The 24692-nt window shown below is 42.9% G+C and overlaps 1 protein-coding gene across 2 annotated transcripts in view; it reads left to right on the top strand.

The window, feature by feature from the left end:
- Positions 1 to 24692, top strand: part of ANKAR (ankyrin and armadillo repeat containing) — a 64867-nt gene that overhangs the window by 8273 nt on the left and 31902 nt on the right. Inside the window, exons 5-12 of one of the 2 annotated variants that reach the window (XM_032860244.1) lie at positions 321 to 424; positions 5192 to 5372; positions 7286 to 7505; positions 8898 to 8933; positions 15185 to 15386; positions 17678 to 17886; positions 20969 to 21073; positions 24143 to 24384. In XM_032860244.1, coding sequence (XP_032716135.1) covers positions 321 to 424; positions 5192 to 5372; positions 7286 to 7505; positions 8898 to 8933; positions 15185 to 15386; positions 17678 to 17886; positions 20969 to 21073; positions 24143 to 24384 — 1299 coding nt within the window. The remainder of the gene's footprint in view (positions 1 to 320; positions 425 to 5191; positions 5373 to 7285; positions 7506 to 8897; positions 8934 to 15184; positions 15387 to 17677; positions 17887 to 20968; positions 21074 to 24142; positions 24385 to 24692) is intronic. The other variant, XM_032860245.1, reaches the window with a different exon arrangement.

The following is a 24692-nucleotide window of genomic DNA, read 5'->3' as shown; positions in this document are numbered from 1 at the left end:
CTACATATTCTTCCATTTTCCTCAAAGGTTAGTATTAGAAAAGAGATCTTCTAGAGTTTGGGAACAATAATTTAATCTAGAGTTTCATATAAAAATAACATTTGAATTATCATTGCTTTTCTACCTTCTTTACATTATCTTTTATATTTTTTTCCTCACTCCTGAAGTAGGAATTGGATACATGCAGTCATCATTAAGGTCTGGTGGGATATTATATTAAAAAAATTAACATTTACAAGTATAAAATTTTATTTAAAAGAAACCATAATTATTTAGACTTGTTTAAAGATATATTTTTAGTAACAGAACTCATATTTTAGAACAATTTAGAAAAAATACGGGATTGTGCTGCCAATGCATTTGTGGAAGATTCGGGATACAAGGAACATTACTCAATACCAGTCATGGAACTTAATGGAAAAAGGTAAGGAACTTTCGGTAATCATTCACAGTAGCCACAACTTGTTGAAAGTTAGAAGAAAACAAGGAAAGTGTCAAAATGCCAAGGCTAACTTAATACCTCAGCACAGAGATGCTAGAACAATAACTTCCATGAATGAAATCCAGACTCAACAAAATATTAAATAGTGTATTTATTACTTCATGCTCTTTGGTACGTTCTGTATAATAGCCCTTAGCGATGGGGACTGGTTCTTAAAACTATCACTGCATTTACATGGGGATGGAGGTGGGGATCAAATCCTGTGGGTCCGTGGAAGGGCAGTGGACTCAGCACAGAGAATAGGATTTATTTTTTTTTAATTTTTATTATTTTTTTATTTTTTAAGATTTTATTTATTTATTTGACAGACAGAGATCACAGGTAGGCAGAGAGGCAGGCAGAAAGAGAGGAGGAAGCAGGCTCCCTGCTGAGCAGAGAGCCCGATGCGGGGATTGATCCCAGGACCCTGGGATCATGACCTGAGCCGAAGGCAGAGGCTAAACCCACTGAGCCATGCAGGTGCCCTGAGAATAGGATTTAAACTCCTCTTCCTGTGCTGGGTCTTGTTATGCCTGTTATCTTTTTTTTTTTTTTTTTTTCAAGATTTTATTTATTTATTTGACAGAGACACAGCAAGAGGGAACACAAGCAGGGAGAGTAGGAGAGGGAGAAGCAGGCTGCCCACTGAGCAAGGAGCCTGATGCAGGGCTCAGTCCCAGGACCCCGGGGCCATGACCCGAGCCAAAGACAGACGCCTAATGACTGAGCCACCCAGGTGCGCCTATGCCTGTCATCTTATAAATTTTTTTTAAGATTTTATTTATTTATTTGACAGAGAGAGATCACAAGTAGGCAGAGAGTCAGGCAGAGAGAGAGAAGAGGAAGCAGGCTCCCTGCTGAGCAGAGAGCCCGATGCGGGGCTCCATCCCAGGACACCAAGACCATGACCTGAGCAGAAGGCAGCGGCTTAATCCACTGAGCCACCCAGGCGCCCCCTGCCTGTCATCTTTTGAAGCTAGATGTTTCTCTAAGTTTTGCTAGGGTCTTTTATGTATTATGCTCTTGGATTTTCATATCTTGGATGCTGAAGTTTGGACATATGGAAGGTAGAGCTGGGGCATTGTCATTAGGAGGTGGAGACTTGAGATTTAAAAGCATATAGGAGAGGTTTTTTCATCTTGTTTTTTAAGGCATGGAAGTGATTTAGAGAACAGGACCAATTCTAGAACTCTGGAGAACAGCGGCTTTTAAATGGGGTGGAGAGAAGCAGGGGAGAGTGCAAAGGAGACTGACAAGGAAAGATGCAGGGAGGAGAGCCAGGAAAGCATGGTAGCATGGAAGCCAAATGGGGAGAATTTTCAAAATATGTAAATAGTTGAAAGCCTCAAATTCAAGAAAAGGTCAGGTCAACTTAAGATTGAAGAGAGCACTGAGCTTAGCAATGACTTGGGAAGGAAAGTAGTTCTGGTTATAGGCAAGGTGTAGTGGGCCAAGGGGTGAAGTCGGGGAGAGTTCATGGGATGTGAAGAAGTAAAGACAACGATTATAAATTTCTGTCAGGATGCGTGGCAGTGAGGAAAGTACCAGAAACAAGGCAGAGGGAGAAGCAGGATAAACAATGAGAGGTGGATTGTCCCATTAATTCTGCCTGAATGTGCACATGGTGCTAGAGATGAAGTCAAAGACCCTGGGGCTGGTGGCCGCCATGATTTTGGAGGGAATCAAGCAATAGAGCTCACGCCTCTAGAACCGACAGTTGGTGTGCATCTCCCTGGAGGAGGAACTCTCTCGCTCAGGGACCCAGCACCTGCTGATAGGTTCCATGTACAACCCTTGCGAAGCTGGACAGTATCCCGGAAGCCCCTCTGAATAACACTTGACTCCCTCGGGTGTAGTGTCTGGCTGGACGCTAAGATCCTGGGAGCGCAGGGCATCAGGGGAGATGAAAGCTGTGCTTGGTAGACGTGGTTGTAGGTGAGGGAGCCTGGTCGGCATAAGCACACTGACTGCCGCTGAACTGGAGGGGACCAGTCTCACCACTGTTGCAATGGGATGCGTGGCGGAATGAGCTCTAGCTTCTGACTAATGCAAGCATCTGGTCACCAGGGTTGGTGACCTGCAGTTAGCTGGATTTGAATTTGCAGACTTTCAAAACCAGCAGGAGCGTCTTTCTCAGACCCAGGCAAGTGGAGTAATAGTATTTTCCTGGTACCCATACCAGTTACTAGAGAACTTTCAGTTTCAGAATCGCCTCCCCCACATAGTTTTTCCTAGAGATCCCAGATACTCATTCAGCTCTCAGGTGCTGTGAGATCCCCTCATTCCCGTCTGAGCTCTCTGTAGTGATCGGCTGCTGGGATCCTGACGCTCAGCAGCCCACGAAGGCAACCTAGCCCTGCTGCTATTGCATGAGCGACACTGTTGCTCCTGGTTGTGGGTCCGTGTCACCTCTGGGGCCGGCTGCTGCTCATGTGTGCTGAAAAGCGGCGTCCGCTGTGAGACATGTTGAGGCCCATCTACTGAAGTAAGGAGAATTTCTCTACTGATTTTCTTGGTTTCAAGGAAGTGCTGCCTTGAGCCCCTAATAATTTGGTGCAAAAACATCTTTTTTGGTCATTTTGCTTGCAGCCGTTCTTTTCCGTGATGTAGGGATCATTCTGTGTTGGTGCTGGACCAGAGAATAATCTGAATGAATGATTGAAAACATGCCATCTTATCTCCCCTCTCTGCTTTTAAGGGCCTTGTTACTGGACTGAACTCATGTGGTTTGATATTCTCTTTCCTCGGAGTGGTTGATCTCCTAGGACACCCCAGGTCCCTTAAGAAAATAGGATCAGTTCCACTGGCCTTCCAGGCATGCCTGGAAACATTTAAGTCCTAGACTGTTTTGGTTCAGGTGGGGTTCTCCTGCCATCCCAGAATCAAAACGTAGGGACCACAGTCAGATACTCAGGACTTGGCCACCCATAAAAGTACAAGAATTCATGAATTATTAAGGTGACGATGATCAGAGCAAAAAGATTAATTTATACCCGTACTAAAACATCCTATTTTATCGGTATGGAGAGCAGACCAGCATTGTGACACTGTTGTGGGTATTAGGAAGCAGGTCAGAAATCAATTGAACATGGCAGTGGTGTATCAGGGAAATGTGGTGCCGGAAACTCCTCAGAAGCTGGGTGCCGGTTTCCAGGGAAGAGTATGAATGCGGCCATTGTAAGGGTGCGGCGCCCTCATAGCCCTGACGGCACAGAAGGTTTGAGTAAGAGCAGTGTATGTCACTCTGCAGTACCTGGACGAGGGCTCCCTTGTGGCGCTGGCTTTGTGGGCGCTCTGTGCTTCCAAGGTCATCTTTTTTGGGGCCAGTGCAGGCTGTGGATCCACCCTTGGGTGGGGAGGGTGGGTCACGAAATTCTGTGGTAGAGACCATCTCAGGGTATAGCCACCTTCACCACCTCTTTCTTCTCCAGTTTCTAGGGTAGGATAGGCCCCTGCTGATTCTCCATGCTTGATTTGTATTGGATAAGTAAATTGAATTTCTAGAAGAAATCAACCCACATTCCCCTGGTTGTTAAATTTATAAGTCTGTTGCATTGCTTCAGCAGTGATCAAAGAGTACAGCACTGAGTACCGGGGCCCCAGGGGTAATCAGCAACTCCTGACCCCATAACAGTTTACCACAGCTAGAGCCGGCTCTGGAGAATCATAGAAAGAAGAAGTTGTAGGCACTGGGACTCTATGGTGTGACACTGGGCCACTCAGAGACCACAAAGGATATCTTCAGTGTGATCCCCTATGACTACATCTATGGAAGCAGTCATGTGGGACCTGGCGTATCTCTTTGTGGTGTGTACTCTTAGCTACGTATATGACGCCGAAGGAAGGTGAGCTATTTTCTTCTAGAAATTTAGTTTAGTCATCCACTGTAAATCAAGCATCCAGGTGTGACTCATACAGCTCCTTAAGGCTCTAGAAGCTATTGCCACGTGATGTGAAAGCCTTCAGATCCGGGTAAGACTCAGAGCACCTTTCCCGATTCCGGAGGCGGGAGTCTAGGGAGTCAGGCCAGCCCTCCGTCATGAAGGCAGCACCTCATCAAGTCAGGGCCCACGGGCAAGGTGACAGGTCCCACCCCCTGGACCAGTACTGTATTTGCAGGATGTGGGTGAGGACAGCCTTAGTTTGTATTTGTGGCCTCGTGTCCTCGTCGGAGGAGAGCATGGTGGGTGGGAAGAATGGCAACCTCAAATAAATGACTAGGTCCTCAAATATGCCTCCAAGCCTGCAGAAGTCTGCTGTGTTCAGAAAGCTGGGATGGAAGTGAAGGTCAAGGAAGAGAGGATATTAGCCTCCGGCTAGTTGATAACATACTATTTCCCTAAGACCTTCGTTTTCAATCAAGTACAATTTAAACTACAGTTTTAGGGGCGCCTGGGTGGCTCAGTGGGTTAAGCTGCTGCCTTCGGCTCAGGTCATGATCTCAGGGTCCTGGGATTGAGCCCCACATGGGGCTCTCTGCTCAGCAGGGAGCCTGCTTCCCCCTCTCTCTATGCCTGCCTCTCTGCCTACTTGTGATCTCTCTTTCTGTGTCAAACAAATAAATAAAATCTTAAAAAAATAAAAAATAAAATAAACTACAGTTTTATATTTAATTATTACAGAAAAAATATGGTTTAGTCAGCATAGAAAAAAAGTGGCACATTACTTCAAAGTCAGAAAGATTTATCTTTTTTCTTTATGTTTTTATAGCTACTATGTGATCTGTTTTGAACTTGAAGCTTTCTATCATCAACTATACAAGACAAAATGGTGGGGAGCCATAAATGAAGTCGTGAACAGTCTGAAACCAAAAAGGCTTCCACTAACAGATGCTCAATTACATGAACAATTTAAGAAAAAATTTGGTTTCAAAAAAGCTATGAAATGCAAGGTGTTTCAGTAATTATGACATAATTTAGTGTACATAATACGTTATAGATAAGTGTATGTCTCAGATTTCTATCTTAGGGATAAATATTAGGTTAAATAAAATTTTCAATGTGAAATAAAAACTCCACATTTCAGCGGCTTAGAAGCTATATAATTTTGGATTATAAATCTCTGGCAGGGTTACAAAGTAATCTGTTAATGAACCGCATTGTGGCCAATCTTCATAAAGCCTCGTGCGCACTGACTGCTGCTTTCGTGTGCCAGGCACTTCCTAAATCCTTTTAACAAACTTTCTCAAGGTGCTAGGACTATTGTTATCATTCCTGTTTTGCATGTGAGAAATTTGACACGCAGCAAGTTAAGGGTCTTTCCCAAATCACACTAAACGGCAGAGTCAGGCTTCAGTCCTGGGACCCAAACTTGAGGAACAAACATGTCATCCTGAATCAGATTTCTGTACCTGTTTCAACAGGCCTTGAAGGACGGCTTCTGGAACTAGAAGTGGTGAGCTCACCCACTTTAATGGATACACTAGCCTTTATTTACCACGTATTTGTCTCAATGTCCATAAATTTAAAATTTTAATGAGCTCTTTTTTTAAAATTTTTATTTTTTTCATTTCTTTTCAGTGTTCCAGAATTCATTGTTTATGCACCACACCCAGTGCTCCATGCAATCCGTGCCCTCCTTAGTACCCACCACCAGGCTCACCCAACCCTCCACCCCCCACCCCTCCAAAATCCTCTGTTTCTCAGAGTCCACAGTCTTTCGTGGTTGTTTCCCTCTCCAGTTTCCCCCAACTCCCTTCTCCTCTCCATCTCCCCATGTCCTCCATGTTATTCCTTATGCTCCACAAGTAAGTGAAACCATATGATAATTGATTCTCTCTGCTTGACTTATTTCACTCAGCATAATCTCTTCCAGTCTCGTCCATGTTGCTACAAAAGTTGGGTATTCATCTTTCTGATGGAGGCATAATACTCCATAGTGTATATGGACCACATCTTCCTTATCCATTCGTCCGTTGAAGGGCATCTTGGTTCTTTCCACAGTTTAGCGACCATGGCCATTGCTGCTATGAACACTGGGGTACAGGTGGCCCTTCTTTTCACTACATCTCTATCTTTGGGGGAAATGCCCAGTAGTGCAATGGCAGGGTCATAGGGAAGCTCTATTTTTAATTTCTTAAAGAATCTGCACACTGTTTCCCAAAGTGGCTGCACCAACTTGCATTCCCACCAACAGTGTGAGAGGGTTCCTCTTTCTCCACATCCTCTCCAACACACATTGCTTCCTGTCTTGCTAATTTTGACCATTCTAACTGGAGTAACGTGGTATCTCAATGTGGTTTTGATTTGAATATTAATTTTAAAATATTAAGTAGTCAATATGTCTCAAAGATGAGTGTCCTGTTTTTACATCTCTATTTTGAGACCTAGAGCAAAGAAGACAAATTGTATTTCTGTAGCTATATGTTTCTAGTTTCTAGGTTTCTAAATTAGATTATTATTAAATCAAAAAAGGAACCCAGTGATCTCCCTTTGTTTAAGTATTTCAGAAAGAAAATTGTCTATCCCGTTTTAATTGTCTTCAAAGAAAGTTCTACAACTTCTCCCTAAAAAGTAGTGGAGGAAAAAAAAAACTTCCCAAAAATATTTTTTAAATTTCTCAGTGTTTCTTTATAGTTCTAATAATTTTAATCATTTTCCAGTGAGACACTTTCCACATGGATCTTGTGAAAATTCCACCCTAACTGGGTACCAATCCTGTGATATTAATGTATATTTATTATGTTATATATTAACATTGTATTTATTGTAAGTATGTTAGTATGTTTATTGTTCTTTTTTTTCCTTAAGCTAAACTTAAGGTATATTTTGAAAAAATTTACTCTGACCCTCTTAATAATTTTAGAGCATCCCATTTGGGATGAAGTCTGCTGTTGAAAGAGGATTGTCTGCTGTTTTCCATACATTTAGCCGTAAAACCTCAAGCTTGACCATCAACGTTTCAGACGAATCAGGTTATGCCATTTTCCATCACGCCGCCCTGCACAACAGAGTGGCTATCGTATGTCAGCTGCACAATGCGAACTTCAACGTCAACCAGAGACGCTTTATTACGTTTAGTCAAGGTGCCATGAAGTTTCTACATTTGAAACTGGTTTTCTTTTACTTACTGCCCCGATTCCGAATGAAGAATGCATGTTGACGTTGGCGCAAGATTAAAATTTGGCATTGACACCCAGAGCAAAGCTGAGGTTTTGTTTCCCTTATCAGAAGGGGTCCTTTTAGTTTTCTAAGTGTATCCCTTATTGCTGTCCTGTATAGTATCATTTATTGGTTTATTGTAACTCCCTCACTTGACCATAAGCTCCTCACAGGCAGTGATTTGGTTTGCTTCGTTTGCCATGTTATTCTAGTGCCCAGAAGAAAGCCTCAGGAAGTGGATGTTGGGTGAGTGTCTGGTTGGACGGATGCGGGGTAGCACCTGGTAATCACTGGGATGATTAATATACAGTGATGTACTGTAGCAATTCAGAGAAAAGGTAGATAAATGGAGAACCCAGCAGGACATCCATTTCTTATCCTCAAGTTCTCAACCAGGGAATAGTTTCTTCATGATACATAAAAAATTATAATGAATAACAAAAAATTCATCCATAATAATAATTTTTTAGATTAATGGGCCCTTTAAGGCTAACTTAGTTTTGACTTTAAAAAGCCATTTTTCCTGAGTATTAGATATGCATACCTATATATGCATTCACTGGAATAAATTTAACCAGTATAAAAATGATAATGTTGAAAATGAAAGCAGCAGTCCTCCATAACTGAAGAGGGCATTAGAGATAAAACATCAGGAGCAGCTGATACCACAATATTGGCAGTAAGAAGCGACGATTTTATATTTTAACCAGCTATCTTAAAAAGTTTTGTTGAATTTTCGCGCACCAAAATAAAATGTTCTGCTTTAATCCTGCAGACTACTAATTAATTCTGTAATTAAAATGTTTTGAAATTAGGATACTTCTATAGATTAAAATAGAGCAGAAATTCAGTTAAATTTAAATGCCGTGAGTACTCTGTTCTTTAAAGATGTGTTATATTTTAAGCCTTTTTTGGTGTGAAAAAAATCTTTTGTAAATTGAAGTCTCTCTTTTGTGTTGTGACTACTTGAATTTCCAGTTGCTAAGAATTGGATAGATTTTGAAGTATGGAAAGTGTGTACCTCTACCTGCAATGTCTGCACGTTATGACTTTGCCACACAGAACAGCCCCAAGTGTCATTTTGACCAGACACTTGAGAGGCAGCGCCCCAGGTCTGCTCTGCCATGATGTCGGCGGCGGCCACCATGCCCAGATGGCTTGACCAAAGCTTAAACTCAGTCCTGTTTGACGTAATCCTGCCTTTGGGGTCCAAACACGGCCATTTTGTTCTTATTCATATGAGTTTATTTTGACTAATTTAGGCAACTGCTGCATATTAATAATCATACTTCTGTGTGTATTCCCCTTTAAAACAGAGTCATCAAAAATGGACATGAAAAAAGAAAGAAATGGTAAGACATAAATGAAATATTTGGTGTGTTTGGAAAAGTTATTGCATGTATTAAAACTCTCCTTATAGAATATAATCTCCAAAATGTTCTGTCACATGAGCATGTCACATGATGATGTTTTGTCTCTGTTTTGAAGTATGCACTGTATTTTCTAGCCGTGGCCATTTATTCACGTTCCTCTTAAGTCTTGGGGATTTTTTCTTTTTTCTTTTTTTTCCGACTGTGGAATTTGCAGTTACCTCCCCTTATTTGTATAAAATCAGACTCCTTGAACACGGAGAATCAGAAAGAATTTTAAAGGCCGTGTCTTCTGTATTTGTATCTGTAAGACGGTGCCTTCGTACTCTGCGGAGAGTCATTCAGGGATGGTCCGTTGTTTCGGGCTCTCGTTGTCTTTGACGGGCCTGTGACAGCCACCTGCAGCTTGGCTTGTTGCCAGAACACGGGGACCGGACAGGAAAGGGCTGTGTCGTAGCGTGATTTAGCCGTTCTTCCAGCTCAGGAGTTTAACATCTGTTTTTAATTCCAGTATAACTCAGTACAGTTTACATTAGCGTCAGTGTGTGACGCGTGATTCAGCAATCTGTCCAGCACTCGGCGCACAGTCCCCTGGGCCTGCTTCACCCTCCCCCGCCCACCCCCCCTCTGGTAACCACCAGTTTGTCCTGAATGTTTGAGTCTGTTTTTTGTCTCTTTTTTATTTGTTTGTTTGTTTTGCTTCTTAAATTCCACATCGAGTGCAGTATTTGTGTTTCTCTGGTCTACTTATGTCACTTAGCATTACCTCTGGATCCAGCCATGTTGGAGCAAATGTTAAGATGTCATTCTTTTATGGCTGAGTAATATTCCACTATACACACACACCACACATTTTTTACCCATTCACCTATTGATGGACACTTGGGCTGCTTCCATATTTTGGCTATTGTAAATAATGCTGCCTGAACATAGAGGTTCATGTATCCTTTTGAATTATTGTTTTTTAGTTCTTTGGGCAAACACCCAGTAGGGTGATAACTGTATCATATGGTAATTCTATTTTTAATTTTTTGAGGATTGTTTCCACACTGTTTTCCACAGTGGCTGTACCAGTCTGCATTCCCACCCACAGTGCATGAGGGCTCCTTTTTCTCCACCTCCTCACCAACGTTCATTGTTTCTAGTGTTTTTTACTTAAGCCATTCTGACAGGTGTGAGGTGGTCTCTCATTGTGGTTTTGATCCGCACGTCCCTGATGCTGAGTGACATTGAGCATCTTTTCATGTGTCTGTTGGCCGTCTGGATGTCTTCTTTAGAGAAATGCTATTCACGTCTTCTGTCCATTTTAAAATTGGACTGTTTGTTGCCTGAGTGTAGAGTTTTATAAGTTCTTTATGTATTTTGGATACCAACCCCTTATCAGATGTATTACTTACAAATATCTTCTCTTGTTCAGTAGGTTGCCTTTTGGTTTTATTGATTGTTTCCTTCACTGCGCAGAAGCTCGCTATCTTGATGTAGTCCCAATAGTTTGTTGTTGCTTTTGTTTCTTTTGCCTCAGGAGATATATCTAGAAACCTGCTGTTATGGCTGATGTCAGAGAAATTACTGCCCGTTCTCTCTTCTATGATTTTTATGGTCTCAGGTCTCACATTTATGTCCTTAATCCATTTTGAGTTTATTTTGGTGTGTGGTGTAAGAGAATGGTCCAGTTTCATTCTTCTGCATGTGGCTGTCCAATCTTCCCGATACCATTTGTTCAAGAGACTGTCACATTGCATCTTCTTGCCAAGGAGAGTTTACTTTTATTTTTTTAAAGATTTTATTTATTTATTTGACAGAGAGAGACACAGTGAGAGAGGGAACACAAACAGCAGGGAGTGGGAAAGGGAGAAGCAGGCTTTCCACTGAGCAGGGAGCTGGATGTGGGGCTCGATCCCAGGACCCTGGGGTCATGACCTGAGTCAAAGGCAGAAGCTTAACAGCTGAGCCAACCAGGTGCCCCAGAGAGTTTATTTTTAAAGAAACCATTTACAAAGACCTGAATCTATTAGGGGGAAGGCAGTAGTTAATCAAACCAGCCATCTTCTGTCAGTGGAGGAATGCAGCTAGCCTGAGATGATCTTAGACACAGTAAGTGCGCTGACCTCATTCTCCTCCCTTCTCCAGTCTCCTGTCAGCAGTCCCCATTGGCAGACACTGACAGAAAGCCAAAAGGACAGGGATTGCAAATTGTGCAGCGTGGGTAGTAAGGGGAGGTGGGGCAGGAGGGGGCTGCAAGGAGCTTCTCTGACCCACCCATTTTTGCTTTCTTTGTTCATTTCCTAAGTATCATTTATCCCTGCCTTCTATGATATTGTCCCTCTAATGTGTCTCCCTCACTTTGATAAGCTCCATAAGGGCAAGGATTTGGTTCACTTTGCCATGATACTCCGGTGGCCAGAAGAAAGCCTGGCCCTAGTAAGTGATTTCGAAATAGTCGTTAAGTGAACGCACGAACGGATGGGCGCGGGGCGGGCATTTGACGAGCACCGGCGGGTTCATAGAGTCCCATGATAGAGATATTCAGAAAAAAGGCGTAAATATGCCTTTCAGGTGCCAGGAGAGCATCTATTCTCCAGACCAGGATTCCCAACCAGGGAACGGTTTCTTCAAATACATCAGTCCCTCCAGAACTTCCCTAATTCTGGCGTGTGGCAGGTCCGTGTTTTCTGTTGACCTTGAGCTCTGGGTAGTTCCTTGCTGTGCAGGCTTTCCTGTGCACTATAGGATGTTTAGTATGAATCACTGAACTCTTCCTCTGAAACCAATAATGTGCTGTTAATTAATTGAATTTAAATTTTAAAATGTTAGGGGAAAAAAAGAATGTTTAGTATTACTCCTGGCTTCTAACCAGTAAATGCCAGTAGCAATCCCCACCCTAGCAGTGACAAACGAAAATGTCGTCAGACATTCAGATGTTGGGGGAGAGCACTTTACCCCAGGAGGCTGGGATAAACCTTAAGTACAGGGGAATCATCCAGGGACCTTGCTGAAATGCAGATTCTGATTCAGAGGGCCTGGGTGGGTGCCAAGATTCAGCATTTCTAGGAAGCACACTTTAGAGTCATGAAAGGGAGTAGAAGAATGGTACTTCTGCCCTCAGGGTGGGCTGGAAAAAATCTTTTTTTTTTTTTTTTCCTTTGGAGGAAGGTGGAAAAGAGGGAGAAGGCAGGTAGGGAGGCTTGTGTGTTTTTTCTTAAAAAACCTCTTCAGGTTATTGTGATATGTTGCTGCAGCCGAGAGCAGCTAACAGCCTTTTGCTGACTGAAATGAGCAGCCATGTTCTCTAGTCCCATGATTAGGTCTCAGTCTTGGGGAGCCTGTGCTCCTGGACTGTGAACTTTACCTGTCAGTCCCCGCCCACACCTTAGGTGTGTCAGGGTGGCTGGAGAGGGGCTACGGTTGGGTATTTTCCTTCCCCGGGGCAGGTTAGGCTCTGATAAAACCCAGCAGGTTTGGCTCTGAAAACATCGTTTCTCCTGAGGGCAAGCCTTGTTAAGAGAAATGGAATGGTCTGGCATATCTCCAAATGGTCCCTTTTCCCCTGATCCTCTCCTCCCCACTCCTCCACCCCAAGCACAAGGGGATCTTTCTCTGATACCCACCATGAGGACTTGGTCAAACTCCTGGAGTTAAAACTCAGTGAAGCATGGGGACCCCCTGAGATGGGGTCGCCCTGGAGTTTTTAACTCCCCAACTTACCACAATGAGTCTGCAGCGCGTTGTCAATTACAGTTCAGATTTTCGTTCTGTTACCAAAACCCGGTTCCGCCGCACGCTGCTCAAAAAGCCAATACCCCAGAGATGAGCTTTGACTGGAAAGGAATATATGAGCTTTACTCAGGAGGCTGGCCACCTGGAGAGAAGGCAGACTCTTGTCCAAAGGCCAACTCCAAGGTTTTTCTTGGCCCAAGAAGGATTTTGAGGGAGTTTCAGGCCGTTAACCGCCAATCGGCTGCAGCGGTCTGTCGCATTTCTTTAACTACAGGCAGACTCAGTGGTGTTTTAGACGTTATCATAGTGCAAGACAGTTGTGCACAGGGGTCTGGTTCCTTAGTGCCAAGGGGTTGTGCAAGAGGGTCCGGTCTCTGTTTTGTGTTGTGTAAAAGGCTTCTGTTCTTTCTGGGAAAGAACCTGTGATCCACAGGTAGACAAAGAAAGGCTCATCGATCAAACGACGAGGGGTGATTGCTAAAACTTAAAGACTGCCAGGATGCTGGAGGGGCCGAGGCGGCTGTATTGCTCTAGCCTGGGTGCGGTGGAGGTCTGCTTTCAGCCCGTTATGCTTGTCCGTATCAGCCTCTCTATACCCCATCTCTGGGGGCAGCATTTGTGCCAAGATCTCACTTTTCCGTCCTATCTAAGAAGAGTTTTTGATCTCTGAGTTTGTTTGGTTTTTGACTTGCTTAGGACGGAGTGGTGATGAAAGTGCCTCCCATGCCTGGCCAGCCTGGAAGACCAAGCCGTGATTTTAGATCAATAAGTCAGGTCAGATATTACAGAGGATCGGAGGCTACGACATAAACTTTGACGAGTAAGGCAGACTGGAGGCCATTGGAAGTGTCTGAGTTGGGAGAAAACAGTGCTTCCCTGAGGAATTACCACTCGGACTGAGAAGTAAGAGTTCGCTGGACCTGGTCAGGAAAGCATTGTTTGGGAGAAGGAAGCTGTCAGACAGCCGGACTAGACCAAATCATCGAAACCAGGGAGCCTTGAAATGGAAGAGGCACTGTACGTCAGCGCGCTGGGGCCACAGGCGCCAGGAGCACCTTCCTGGGCCAGCTGGGCCACGGGGCTGGTTACCCTGGGATTGAGGAGCTTCGAGAAGGCCCAGATGAAGGGAGCAAGTTGTGTATGTCCTGGGTGTTTTGGCAGGAGGGGGGCAGCTCGCAGTTCAGGTTGAACTGGAGCCAGTGGATCCTTTTCCTCTACGGTGATCGGGTGGCCTGGAGAAGCCCCTGAAAAGAAGATCAGATTTCTATTTTGAAATAAAGGATTGGTGAAAGGCAAGAACGACGTGGGTAGGGTGTAGGCGTGCAGGGTGGGGAGGCGGTGGCGGTAAACATGGCTGTAGAGAGACTTAGCCTTGGTGACGGACTGGTCGTGGAGATGAGATGAGAGGGAGATGCCAAGGAGTCTTCCAGAACAGGCTGGATGGTGATTCCTTCACTGATTTAGGCAGCAGTGGAAGGATCAGGTGTGGAGGGAAAAACAGTTTGACTCAGAACATGTTAAGTTTGAGGTGGAGACACCAGCGAGATGCTGGAGATAAAGACGTAGAGCCTGGTGGAAAACAAAACAAAACAAAACAAAACAACAACAACAAAAAAACAGATCTAGGGACATAATCCTAGGAATCATCAACTTTTAGGTGGTAAATGAAGTCACTGCAAAGCTAAAAAGGCCCAAAATGGAGCCTGAAGGCTCACGGAGGCGTCGGAACAATGAGGACATCCAGAAGGAGACTGTGGAGCAGTAACCAGAGGGAGAGAAATGGAGGGTTATGATGTCACAAAAGCCAAGGAGAAAAAAGCTATTTTAGAGAGGAAGAACCTTACTGTTGAGAAGTAAGATAAGAACTGAAAACCACCCACTGGATTTTGTGACATAGAGGGCTTTTGTCAGCCTATTTTTCCTTCAATTTCAAAGGATCTTACTTCCTACTACAAAGCAGTTAAATGAAATGAAAAATAATTTAAACAAGAAACAACTTATTTGGTCACGACTATTTTATACATTGGCTTAATTTTTCAAACAAGAAACAACTTATTTGATCACAAGGCTATTGTAAACATTGACTTAATTTTTCGAATATTTAATATTTTCAATGTTATTCTTAATTTATGAAGAAGGATTGATTTTTAGTGATCAGACATTCTGAGTGAAAGAAATATAGAATTGCCTAAATTAATCCTTTTAGTGCTTCTCTTGGAGCTTTTATATCACAGTACTAAGTTCTGTGGATGGCTATCAAAAAGACATATTTTAGTTAATTAATTAAATTATTTATTTTTAAAGATTCTATTTATTTATTTGAGAGGGAGAGAGAACAAGGGCAGGAGAGGGAGAAGCAGACTCCCTGCTGAGCAAGGAGCCTGATGCTAAGATCATGACCTGAGTTGAAGGCAGAAGCTTAACCCACTGAGCCACCCAAGGCCCCGCAAAGGACGTATTTTTTTGGATAGACATGTTAGAAATTGATCACTTAAGTAACTGTCCATCCATTTTAGGTCCAACACCTCTACACCTGGCAGCGCAGGCTTGCTCATTGGAGACAACCATCTGTCTGCTCTGTTTCAAAGCTGATTATACGCTTTCTGAGAAAAGAGGCTGGATGCCCATTCACTTTGCTGCTTTCTATGACAATATTGGCGTCCTCACTGCCCTTTATAGGAAGGATCCTAGTTTGCTGGAGGCAGAGGCAACAGCTGAGTAAGTTATTAAGCATTTGTAAAAATATAAATTTCTGCTTTTTTGACTTGCCCCAAACACTAACAGTAAAGGAATGGTTGGTATCATTGACGTGAAAGGTATAAGGCTTACTCTGTTCTGGTCACTATCTTCTTCGTCTACCACTTACCTTTAGAGTGTATAAAGGCAGAACTTCTCCTGGCCCACCGCATGCCATCTCAGTGGTGTGGCTCTACAGACTAGTTCATCAAGTTCACCACTTAGCACTCTGGAAGAAGCCCGAGACGGGGGGCGGGGGGAATGTGCTCTACCTTGGAGCCCAACCAACCAGGGGGCGGCTCAGTGCTCTAGACCAGTGTGGAGAGGCCTCAGGTCACAGGAGGAACATCTAGTGGTATTCGGAAAAAAAACACATTAGAAAGAAAATAACTTTGGGGGCACCTGCCTGGCTCAGTTGGCAGAACGTGCTGCTCTGGATCTTGGGTGTAAGTCTGAGCTCCAGGTCGGGTGTACAGATTCCTCAAAAATAAAAGCTTCTAAAAACAAGTTGTTTTTTTTTTTTTTAAAGAAGAAAGTAACTTTGAAATAGGGAAACATCCCAAACCCAGTTTCACAGGTTAGCTTCTATTTCACAATTCCATTTCATAATTTCGCAGAGGACCAACATTTAGGATGGGGGTATAGCTTCTCCTGAAGGTACATTCTTGGTGGTAATCGAAAGACAGGTTCTCATTTGGAATCTGAACATGATTTAGGCATTGTTTCATTAGATATTTCTGGGTCTTCATAGAACCTGACCATTATTATTCAGTGAAGAAATTAACTCTCCCTCTAGGTTGGGGCAGAGATGTGTATAGAGAAAGCTTTCAGGACACTAGGTCTCTTGCTAATAGATTCTCTAACTAACAGATTCTGAAAAGAGCCACGGAATGTAGAGACCCCAGTCGGCTCTGACTCTGTCATATTGTGACAATGTGTCTTTGAGCAGAAGAGGGTTTGGGAATAAAGACTGGTGGATTGCAAAAAACAGTTGCATATCAGAGGTAGAAGTAAGACGCTATCTGTGAACATAAGGAAAAGGAAAGGCTTCATAGAGAGGACAGTTCCCGAGGTTGGGATCTCTGCGGAGCTGATGTAGAAGTGCACCGGCGCGGGGGCGTGTGACTGCGGAACACACATGAAGGCAGGACGAAGTTCGAGAGACCAGCGCACAGACGGTCATTAGCATGACCTTCAAGTCAAGTTGGTGAGGCAGTTCATGAGCTAATATCCTGGAGAAGGACCCTGCAGGGCAGGGGGAAGGGCGATATGGAACTGAAAAGAAAAATATAATTTATTTGATAGTATATTTTTTCATATGAGGAAAATCAGAGTGATGCTGTTAAAATAGAAGTAGTCTTTATTCCTACTACAGAGTAGGATAAAGAAAGCAAGAGAACAGTCTTGTTAAGTACAAAAGAGAGAAAGTGAAGAGATACATGTGTACTCATAAAAGACAAGAGTTTCCCCAAGGCCCAGGAAAAAGGGAAGAGAGAGGGGGGGGGGAGCTTGGGGCTAGCTGGACAGAGGTGAAAGTTCGAAGACAGAAAGCAAGATAAGGGGGGCTTCATGAAGAGAGGAAAGCCAGGGTATAAGGGTAAAATAATAACATTTGAGTCATGTGACACGGTGACAAGAGAATGAGAGGGGAACACATTCACCCTGACACTAACACTGTGAGCTGAATGTTGTTCCCCTCATTCTCGACAGAGGAAAATGTAACCTAGTTCGCTTCAGATCCCATTGTAGTCAGCAGATCTGATAGTTCAGATAAGGTTCAAGTTGCGGTGACAAAAGTCTGCCAAAACATTGTAGTTCAGACAAGGTGACCACGTACGTTGCTTCTTGCCATGTGGTTTCCGTGTACTCATACAAGACGGACTCCTGCTTTCATTGATATGCCTATGTTTCAGCCATGAAGGGAAAAGAAATGAAAAGTGACAGCACATTCATTTCTCCTTAGGGAGTTGCCCCTGTAACTTCTACAACGTCACACTGGCCAAACGTGGGCATGTGTCACAGCTCTCCATAAAGGAAGCTGGCAAATGTAACATCGGGCTGGGTAGCCTTGTGCCCAACCCAAAGATCTTCACTATCTAAAAAGCAGATAGTGGGACTTTGAGAAACTCTGTTGGTTTCTGCCGCAAGAAGGAAGCTGGGATTTGAGAACCGGACAAAATGGGTTGGAGCATTACCTGAGCCTTAGTTTCCTCATTTGTAAAATGTGCTGATAATACTTGCGCTTACTTACTGTGATATGTCCTGATTTTTAGGAATCAGTGTACTCCCCTGCTACTCGCTGCCACCTCGGGAGCCCTGGACACTATTCAGTACCTATTTTCTCTTGGTGCTAACTGGAGAAAAACAGACATCAAAGGAAATAATATAATTCATTTATCAGTGCTAACTTTTCACACAGAGGTTCTCAAACATATAATAGAGTTAAATATTCCTGAACTCCCAGTTTGGAAAACTCTGGTAGGTGAGTATACAACACATAATTTCTTTATAAATAAATGTTTTGATTATCACTCAGCTTAGTCATTGATGCTTACTCTGAAATAGAGCAAATAAAATAATACATGCATCATATTTTAAACAGTTAAAAATCATAAAATAAACATTTTTTAGTTACAACCAGAAATAAAAATAATACTGAGCTTTATTTTGTGTGTATACAAGTAGTTTTATTTCCAAAATCAAAGAGTCATGACCCAGACCGTATCTTATACAATTATATTGATTTTTATTTTCCAACGTTCTCCAAAGTCCATTTATCTTGTTCTCCATCAAAAAAGTAAATTAAAAAACAACCACCAAACAAGGAAAGGAGAAGGAAATTAAAGTTCAAGTGAAAAAGATTCCCTCCAGTTTATTCCTTCTTAATTTAAAAGACAGATTCAGCAACATTTTTCCTCATATATTGATAAATGTGTAAAAAATTTTGCTGGAGATTTTTTTCCAAATCTGGGTTCAGTGTAGCCAGAAATATTATAAAGGTAAGGGCTACTAGGGCAATTGAATGCACATGTCTAATCTGACTCTCTCCTGAGACCCCACTAAGTCACACGAGCTCACAGAAGAACGTCGGCATCAGCAGGAGACACACACTCCGGAGGCGGCGGGGAAGGATGCCGCAGCCACAGAATATTGGGAACAGCGAGACGAGGACTTAGCAGGCTGGAGAAGTCATTCCAAGCTAACGTGGGGAAGCTGAGGACTTCTCAGCCCTCCACCGTGAATCTCGGGGGCTCTAGGACGCACAGTGCCCATCGGGAATGTTCTCTGCTGAGGCCAGAAGAGACCTAGAGATACTACGGTGGGGACTCTCAACAAACAGGAAATTGGGAGTCTGACCCAAGAGAAAAGCAAGGGGATTCAAAGACGATAGCAAAGTGAGGTCCCAGAATGGACACAGTACTCAGGCCAAAGGGAAAATGTGGGAGGCATTCCCAAAAGGTACAAAGAACCCTGAGGAGATGAAATAAAATAAGGAAATTATTACCTCCAGGAAAGATAAAAGAAAGGAGCCAAAACTGTAGTACATTACAATGCTCACCTGTGAATAATATCATACAGGCGTGATAATGTAAGTGGAATATTAATTTAACTGAATACTATAAACATGGGGAAGGGGAGACAGGAAGTGGCCCTGCAGTGTTGAAAGAGCTTCTCATTCACCATAATATGAAGTCGACCGAGGATGTCTCAGATGGATGTGGCGCCGGGACACCCGGGTGGCTCAGTCGGTTAAGTGTCTGCCTTTGGCTCAGGTCATGATCCCAGGGTCCTGGGATCCAGTCCTGCACCGGGCTCCCTGCTCAGTGGGGAGCCTGCTTCCCCCTCTGCCTGCCGCTCCTCCTGCTTATTCTCTCTCTCTCACACACAAAGAAAGAAAGAAAATCTTTTTAAAAAATTAAGATAAAATTGATACAGGGAAAATAAATGTATTTAGAAATAGGAAGATATGTAAGTCACAGAAGGTATAGAGGAGTCCAAAGTGGTTAAATCTGGAGAGATGAACTCAGAAAAATGGAGAGGGTGAGTCAGGGAACCACTATATTTTGTTATAGACCTTTCAGTAATATTGAACTCTGAATCATGAGCATGTATTACTTCACTAAAATAAAACTAAAGCAAGAATGAAGCCAGTTGGGGAGTGTATATTGATGGCTTTCCCAACAACTGATGTTAGGATACGATAAGATCTATTTCAGATTTTCAACTCCATTCCACTGACTCAAGAAGTCTGAAAAATTAGTTTCAAAAGGACTCAGTACCTGATTTTGGAATTTACTGGGTACTGGGAACACATTCCAATTGCATCAGCCGTGAGATACTGGAGAGTTTCCAATGCTTATTTGCATGCATATGTGTCATTATATCCCAGGCTTCTTAGGAGGAACTCAGAAGACCATCCTGTTACTTTTAAGAGAATAACTCATTTGAAATACCTCAATAGTTGGAGGAACCAGCCCCTGACAGGAAGAGCCTAATGGCACAAAAAATTCCCGACAGCCACTCCTTCCTGCAGTCATTGTTGGGAAGTGCTGATACTGACCTGAACACAACAATGACCAGAGAGCATGCGGTCATCACCTCTTTGAGACCTGGAGTAGGTCTCCTTGCTCACACGATGAGGAAAGGAAGCATTAGTCACAGTTTATTGGACGTCTCCAGGGTTAGCTCCTGCAGAGCAGCTGAATGTTAAGAGATCCGAATTTTGAGTGATCTAGCAAAGGCAGGATTAGACCCAGATTTGCTATTACAAGGGGTTGGGAAAAGAGAGACCAGGAAAGGAACTTCCATCAGGTTTTTTTTTCTTGTACCGTAGATGATGTTTAGAAGCATATATATTTATTTGCATTTTCTCCTGTCTAGAGTATAAGTTATTTAAGATTTTTTGAAATGTCTTCTTCATCCTCAGGAGATGTATAAAACTTCATATGTGATCTAATGGGTATTAAATTTTTATTGATAATAACATGGTTTACTTTGCCATCCTTGAAACTTACACTCAAAATTTTTTCTAAAGATTAATTTGTTTTAGAGAAAGAGGGTGCATGCAAGTGGGGGGAGGGGTGGAGGGTGAGAATCCCAAGCAGACCCCCCACCGAGCATGGAGCAATGCGGGGCTCAGAGTCACAACCTCTGAGATGATGACCTGAGCCGAAACCAAGAGGCAGGCACTTAAGGGACTGAGCCACCCAGGTACCCCCACACTCAAATTTTGTTCAGCAACTGATGTCAGGCAAGAGAAATGTGCTCTGATTTCCCAGTGGATCTGAACCTCATGACCCATCATCTAAGTCATTCAGACCAAAGATAAAAAATTTCAGAATTTTTGGTGCTAACTCTACAGATTATAAAACCTTAAAGACGGTGGGCATTTGCAGTCTGCTCAGCACCTCATCAAAGGCCATGCACAGAGGGAATTTAATGAACAGCTTTTGGTGGTGATAGTGGTGATCTCAACGCACAGCTTCACTTGGCCTGTACAAAGCAGATCAGTCATTCCTACTTGTAAAATTATAACGTGTGTTTTCCTGTTGAACACTTGCCAGAAATGTTGCATTGTGAAAGCTATAAACGACGGATGATGGCTGTGATGTCTTTGGAAGTAATTTGCTTAGCAAATGATGGATACTGGAAATACATTTTGGATGCAGGTGATGTAAAGTCTCTTAACTGTCTTTTGCTTATGCTATTTTATGTGGGGCTATAATTATGTTCAGTCACTTTAAAATCTATTTTTTTAAGTTTTTATTTCTTTATTTGAGAGGCAGAGAGCAAGAGAGTGAGTGAGAGAACAAAAGCAGGGAGAGCTACAGAGGGAAAGAGAAAAGCAGCCCTCCCCCTACCGCCCCTCCCTCCACCCAGGAAGCTCAATGCAGGGCTCAAGTCCAGGGATCCTGACCTGAGCTGAAGGCAGATGCTTAACTGACGGAGCCACCCAGGTGCCTCTTAAAATCTATTTTTAATTGTAGAGGAAACTTTTTACTTAATTTTAAGTTTCCATTTTTCTTTTTTCTAAGATCACTTCCTTTACCCGGCAAATATATATAGATATAAATATTTTTATATATTAATTTATAAATATTATATATCTATATATTTTTTAAATTTGAACGTAGTTGACACACAATGTTATATTAGTTTCAGATGTACAACTAGTGATTCAACAACTCTATACCTATATTATGCTATGTTCCCCATAAGTGTAGCTACCATCTGTCCCCATGCAATTTTTTTCAAATTCTTATTTAAATTCTGGTTAGTTGACATACAGTGCGTATTGGTTTCAGGAGTAGAGTTCAGTGATTCATCACTTACGTACAACACCCGCTGCTCATCATAGCAGGCGCCCTCCTTAGCGTCCATCCCCCGTCTAGCCCATCCCTGACTCGCCTCCCGCCATCAACCCTCCGTTTGTTCTTTATCATTAAGAGTCTCTTATGACTTATTTCCCTCTCTCCTTTTTTTCTTTTCCCCTTCCTGCATGTTCATCTGTTTTCTTTCTTAAATTCCACATAGGAGTGAAATCATATGGTATTTGTCTTTCTCGGATTGACTTATCTCACTCAGCATAATACACTCTAGCGTCACCCATGTCATTGCAAATGGCGAGACTGCATTCTTTTGATGGCTGAGCAACTTGCACACTGCACACACACACTCCCTACATCTTTATCCATTCATCAGTCATGGGACATTTGGGCTCTTTCCATTATTTGGCTATTGTTGACAATGCTGCTATAAACATCTTTGTATATTCACTGATTGGTATTTTACAAGCAGGTACCCCTTTGAATCTGTGTTTTTGTATCCTCTGGATAAATACTTAGTGCAATTGTGGGACCACAGGGTGGTTCCATTTGTAGCTTTTTGAGACAACTCCACACGGTTTTCCAGAGTCCCTGCCCCAGTCTGCATTCCCACCAACAGTACCAGAGGGTTCCCCTTGCTCCACATCCTCGCCAACACCCGCTGTTGCTTGTGTTGTTAATGTTAGTCATTCTGACAGACGTGAGGTGGGATCTCATTGTGGTTTTGATTTGTATTACCCTGATGATGAGTGATGTGGAGCATCTTTTCTTGTGTCTGTTGGCCATCTGGACGACGTCTTTGGAGAAATGTCTGTCTTTGTCTTCTCCATGCAACACTCTTACAGTACCATTGACTATATTCCCTACACTGTACCTTTTATTCCTATGGTTTATTCATTCTGTTGGAAGCTTGTATCTCCCATTCCTTTTCCCCTATTTTTTACCCCCTCCCCACCTCCCTCTGCTCTGGCAATCATCAGCTTGTTCTTTGTGTTTACAGGTCTGAGTCTGCTTTTTGTTTGTTTATTCATTTATTTGTTTTTTTTTTTTTTAGATTTCACATGTAAGTGACATCATATAGAATTGTCTTCCTCTGACAACTTTATATTTTATTTTCACATGAAAATTGGACATGATCAAAAAACTTTCTAAATTCCACTTCTCTAAAAAGTTATAAACTCAAAAATGTTATTAAATTACTTCCTGTTCTACCTTTTATATGTACTTTCACTTAGAAATTATCCCTATTCTGTATTTACACAATTTATTTTTAAAATTAAAAGTAGCGGGTTTTTGTGATGAGCACCGTGTATTGTATGGAAGGTTGAATCACTCAGTGCCTTGTACGCCTGAAACTAATACTACACTGTATGTTAACTCACTGGAATTCAAATAAAAACTTTAAAAAATAGCCATTCTTGTGTCTGCCCTGGGTTTGTAACTAGACCTGCATTTAGAACTTGGGCTAATTTCTTGCCCTCTCTAACCCTAATTTCCTCGTTAATCAAATGATTCCTACCTCACTGGGTTGTTTTGAGAATACAACTTTCTGAAATGATGGTATGTTCTATTTGCACTGTCCAGTATAGTATCCACAGCTCTGATGTGGATATTGGACACATATGAAATGCTCCATAAATATTTGTTGAATGAATAAACGAATTAATAAAAAATACAGGTAGTACCCAAAAACCAACCTTGACTATTCCTAGAAACATGTACACAAAGCTCTGTGTCCAAAAAGGGAACCATAGATAAGTCGTTTCATTTCAGGTGGATAAATAAATATAAGCCTAATTATATCCGTTACATTTTCTGGCATTTCTAGTATGCTCTAGGGGGTGTTCTGTGATATCTTTCACACGGAGCTGATACATAAGCATCAAGTGAAGCCAGATTTTTTATTTTTCACCATATCCAGTGATGTCCATCCTTGAACCAATAGTTATTCATGAAGCTAAAGTTTTTTTTTTTTTACTAAATTCAACACTTGTTTTCAGTTGTTTGCAAAAAAAAAAAATGGGTAAAATGTAATAAAATGTTCAAACAATTGCGCAAATACGTCACAAAAATTGGATGAAATACCAAAACAACTCTGTGATATGCTCAAAGAATTTATTCGCCCATCATGTTCAGCCAGAAGTCGGCGGTTCCAAGGCTTTGAGTGGCCTCTATGCAATGTAGGCTCGTGTGCTGTGTGAACATCCGATGTGTGCGCGGGGAGAGTTGCCGGAATCCTAGAGAAGACAGAAAAGTACATTCATACAGTTTCAAATAATTGTATAAAGATTTCATAGAATGATTTGCTAATTGTTTAAATGGCAATGACCATAACCATCATTCAAATCTCATCATAAGTTAACTATAAATGTTTACAAATAATTCTTTTTTTTCTTGATTTCTTCATTATAGGTACCATTCCTGCCTTAATCAATCTATTGAAAGGCTCCAAAATAAAATTACAGTGCAAGACAGTCGGGTTGTTGAGTAATATCTCGACCCACGCCAGCGTCGTGCGAGCTGTGGTGGAGGCCGGGGGCGTCCCGGCCCTGATCCACCTGCTGGCGTCGGACGAGCCCGAGCTGCACTCCCGCTGCGCGGTCATCCTGTACGACGCCGCTCAACTCGAGAATAAGGACGTTATTGCCAGATACGTGAGTTTCCTCGCAGAATCTCCCTTTGCCGGACGATTCCCTTCTTGGGAAGCTGGGCAGGTGCACGCCCGTGTCACCGTGCGCGGCGGACTCCGGGGGCGGGCTCCGGGCGGGACGACGGCAGCGGGGACCCGACCTGCCCCGGCCCGCCTGTGCCAGAAGCAGCGGCAGCTGGGGCGGCGGGGCCTGGGCCGCGGCCCTGAGCTCCGGCCGGGCGGGCCGGTCCCACCGCCGCTTTCCCCCAGGGAGGCCGCCCGCACCCGCACCCGCACCCGCACCCGCTCTCGCACCCGCACCCGCACCCGCTC

The sequence above is a fragment of the Lontra canadensis genome, unplaced genomic scaffold (genome assembly GCF_010015895.1).
Source record: "Lontra canadensis isolate GAN:19392208 unplaced genomic scaffold, GSC_riverotter_1.0 scaffold18, whole genome shotgun sequence".
NCBI classification, from domain to species: domain Eukaryota; kingdom Metazoa; phylum Chordata; class Mammalia; order Carnivora; family Mustelidae; genus Lontra; species Lontra canadensis.
Note: the sequence above shows the minus strand (reverse complement) of the source record. Positions and strands in the feature narration are given on the sequence as shown.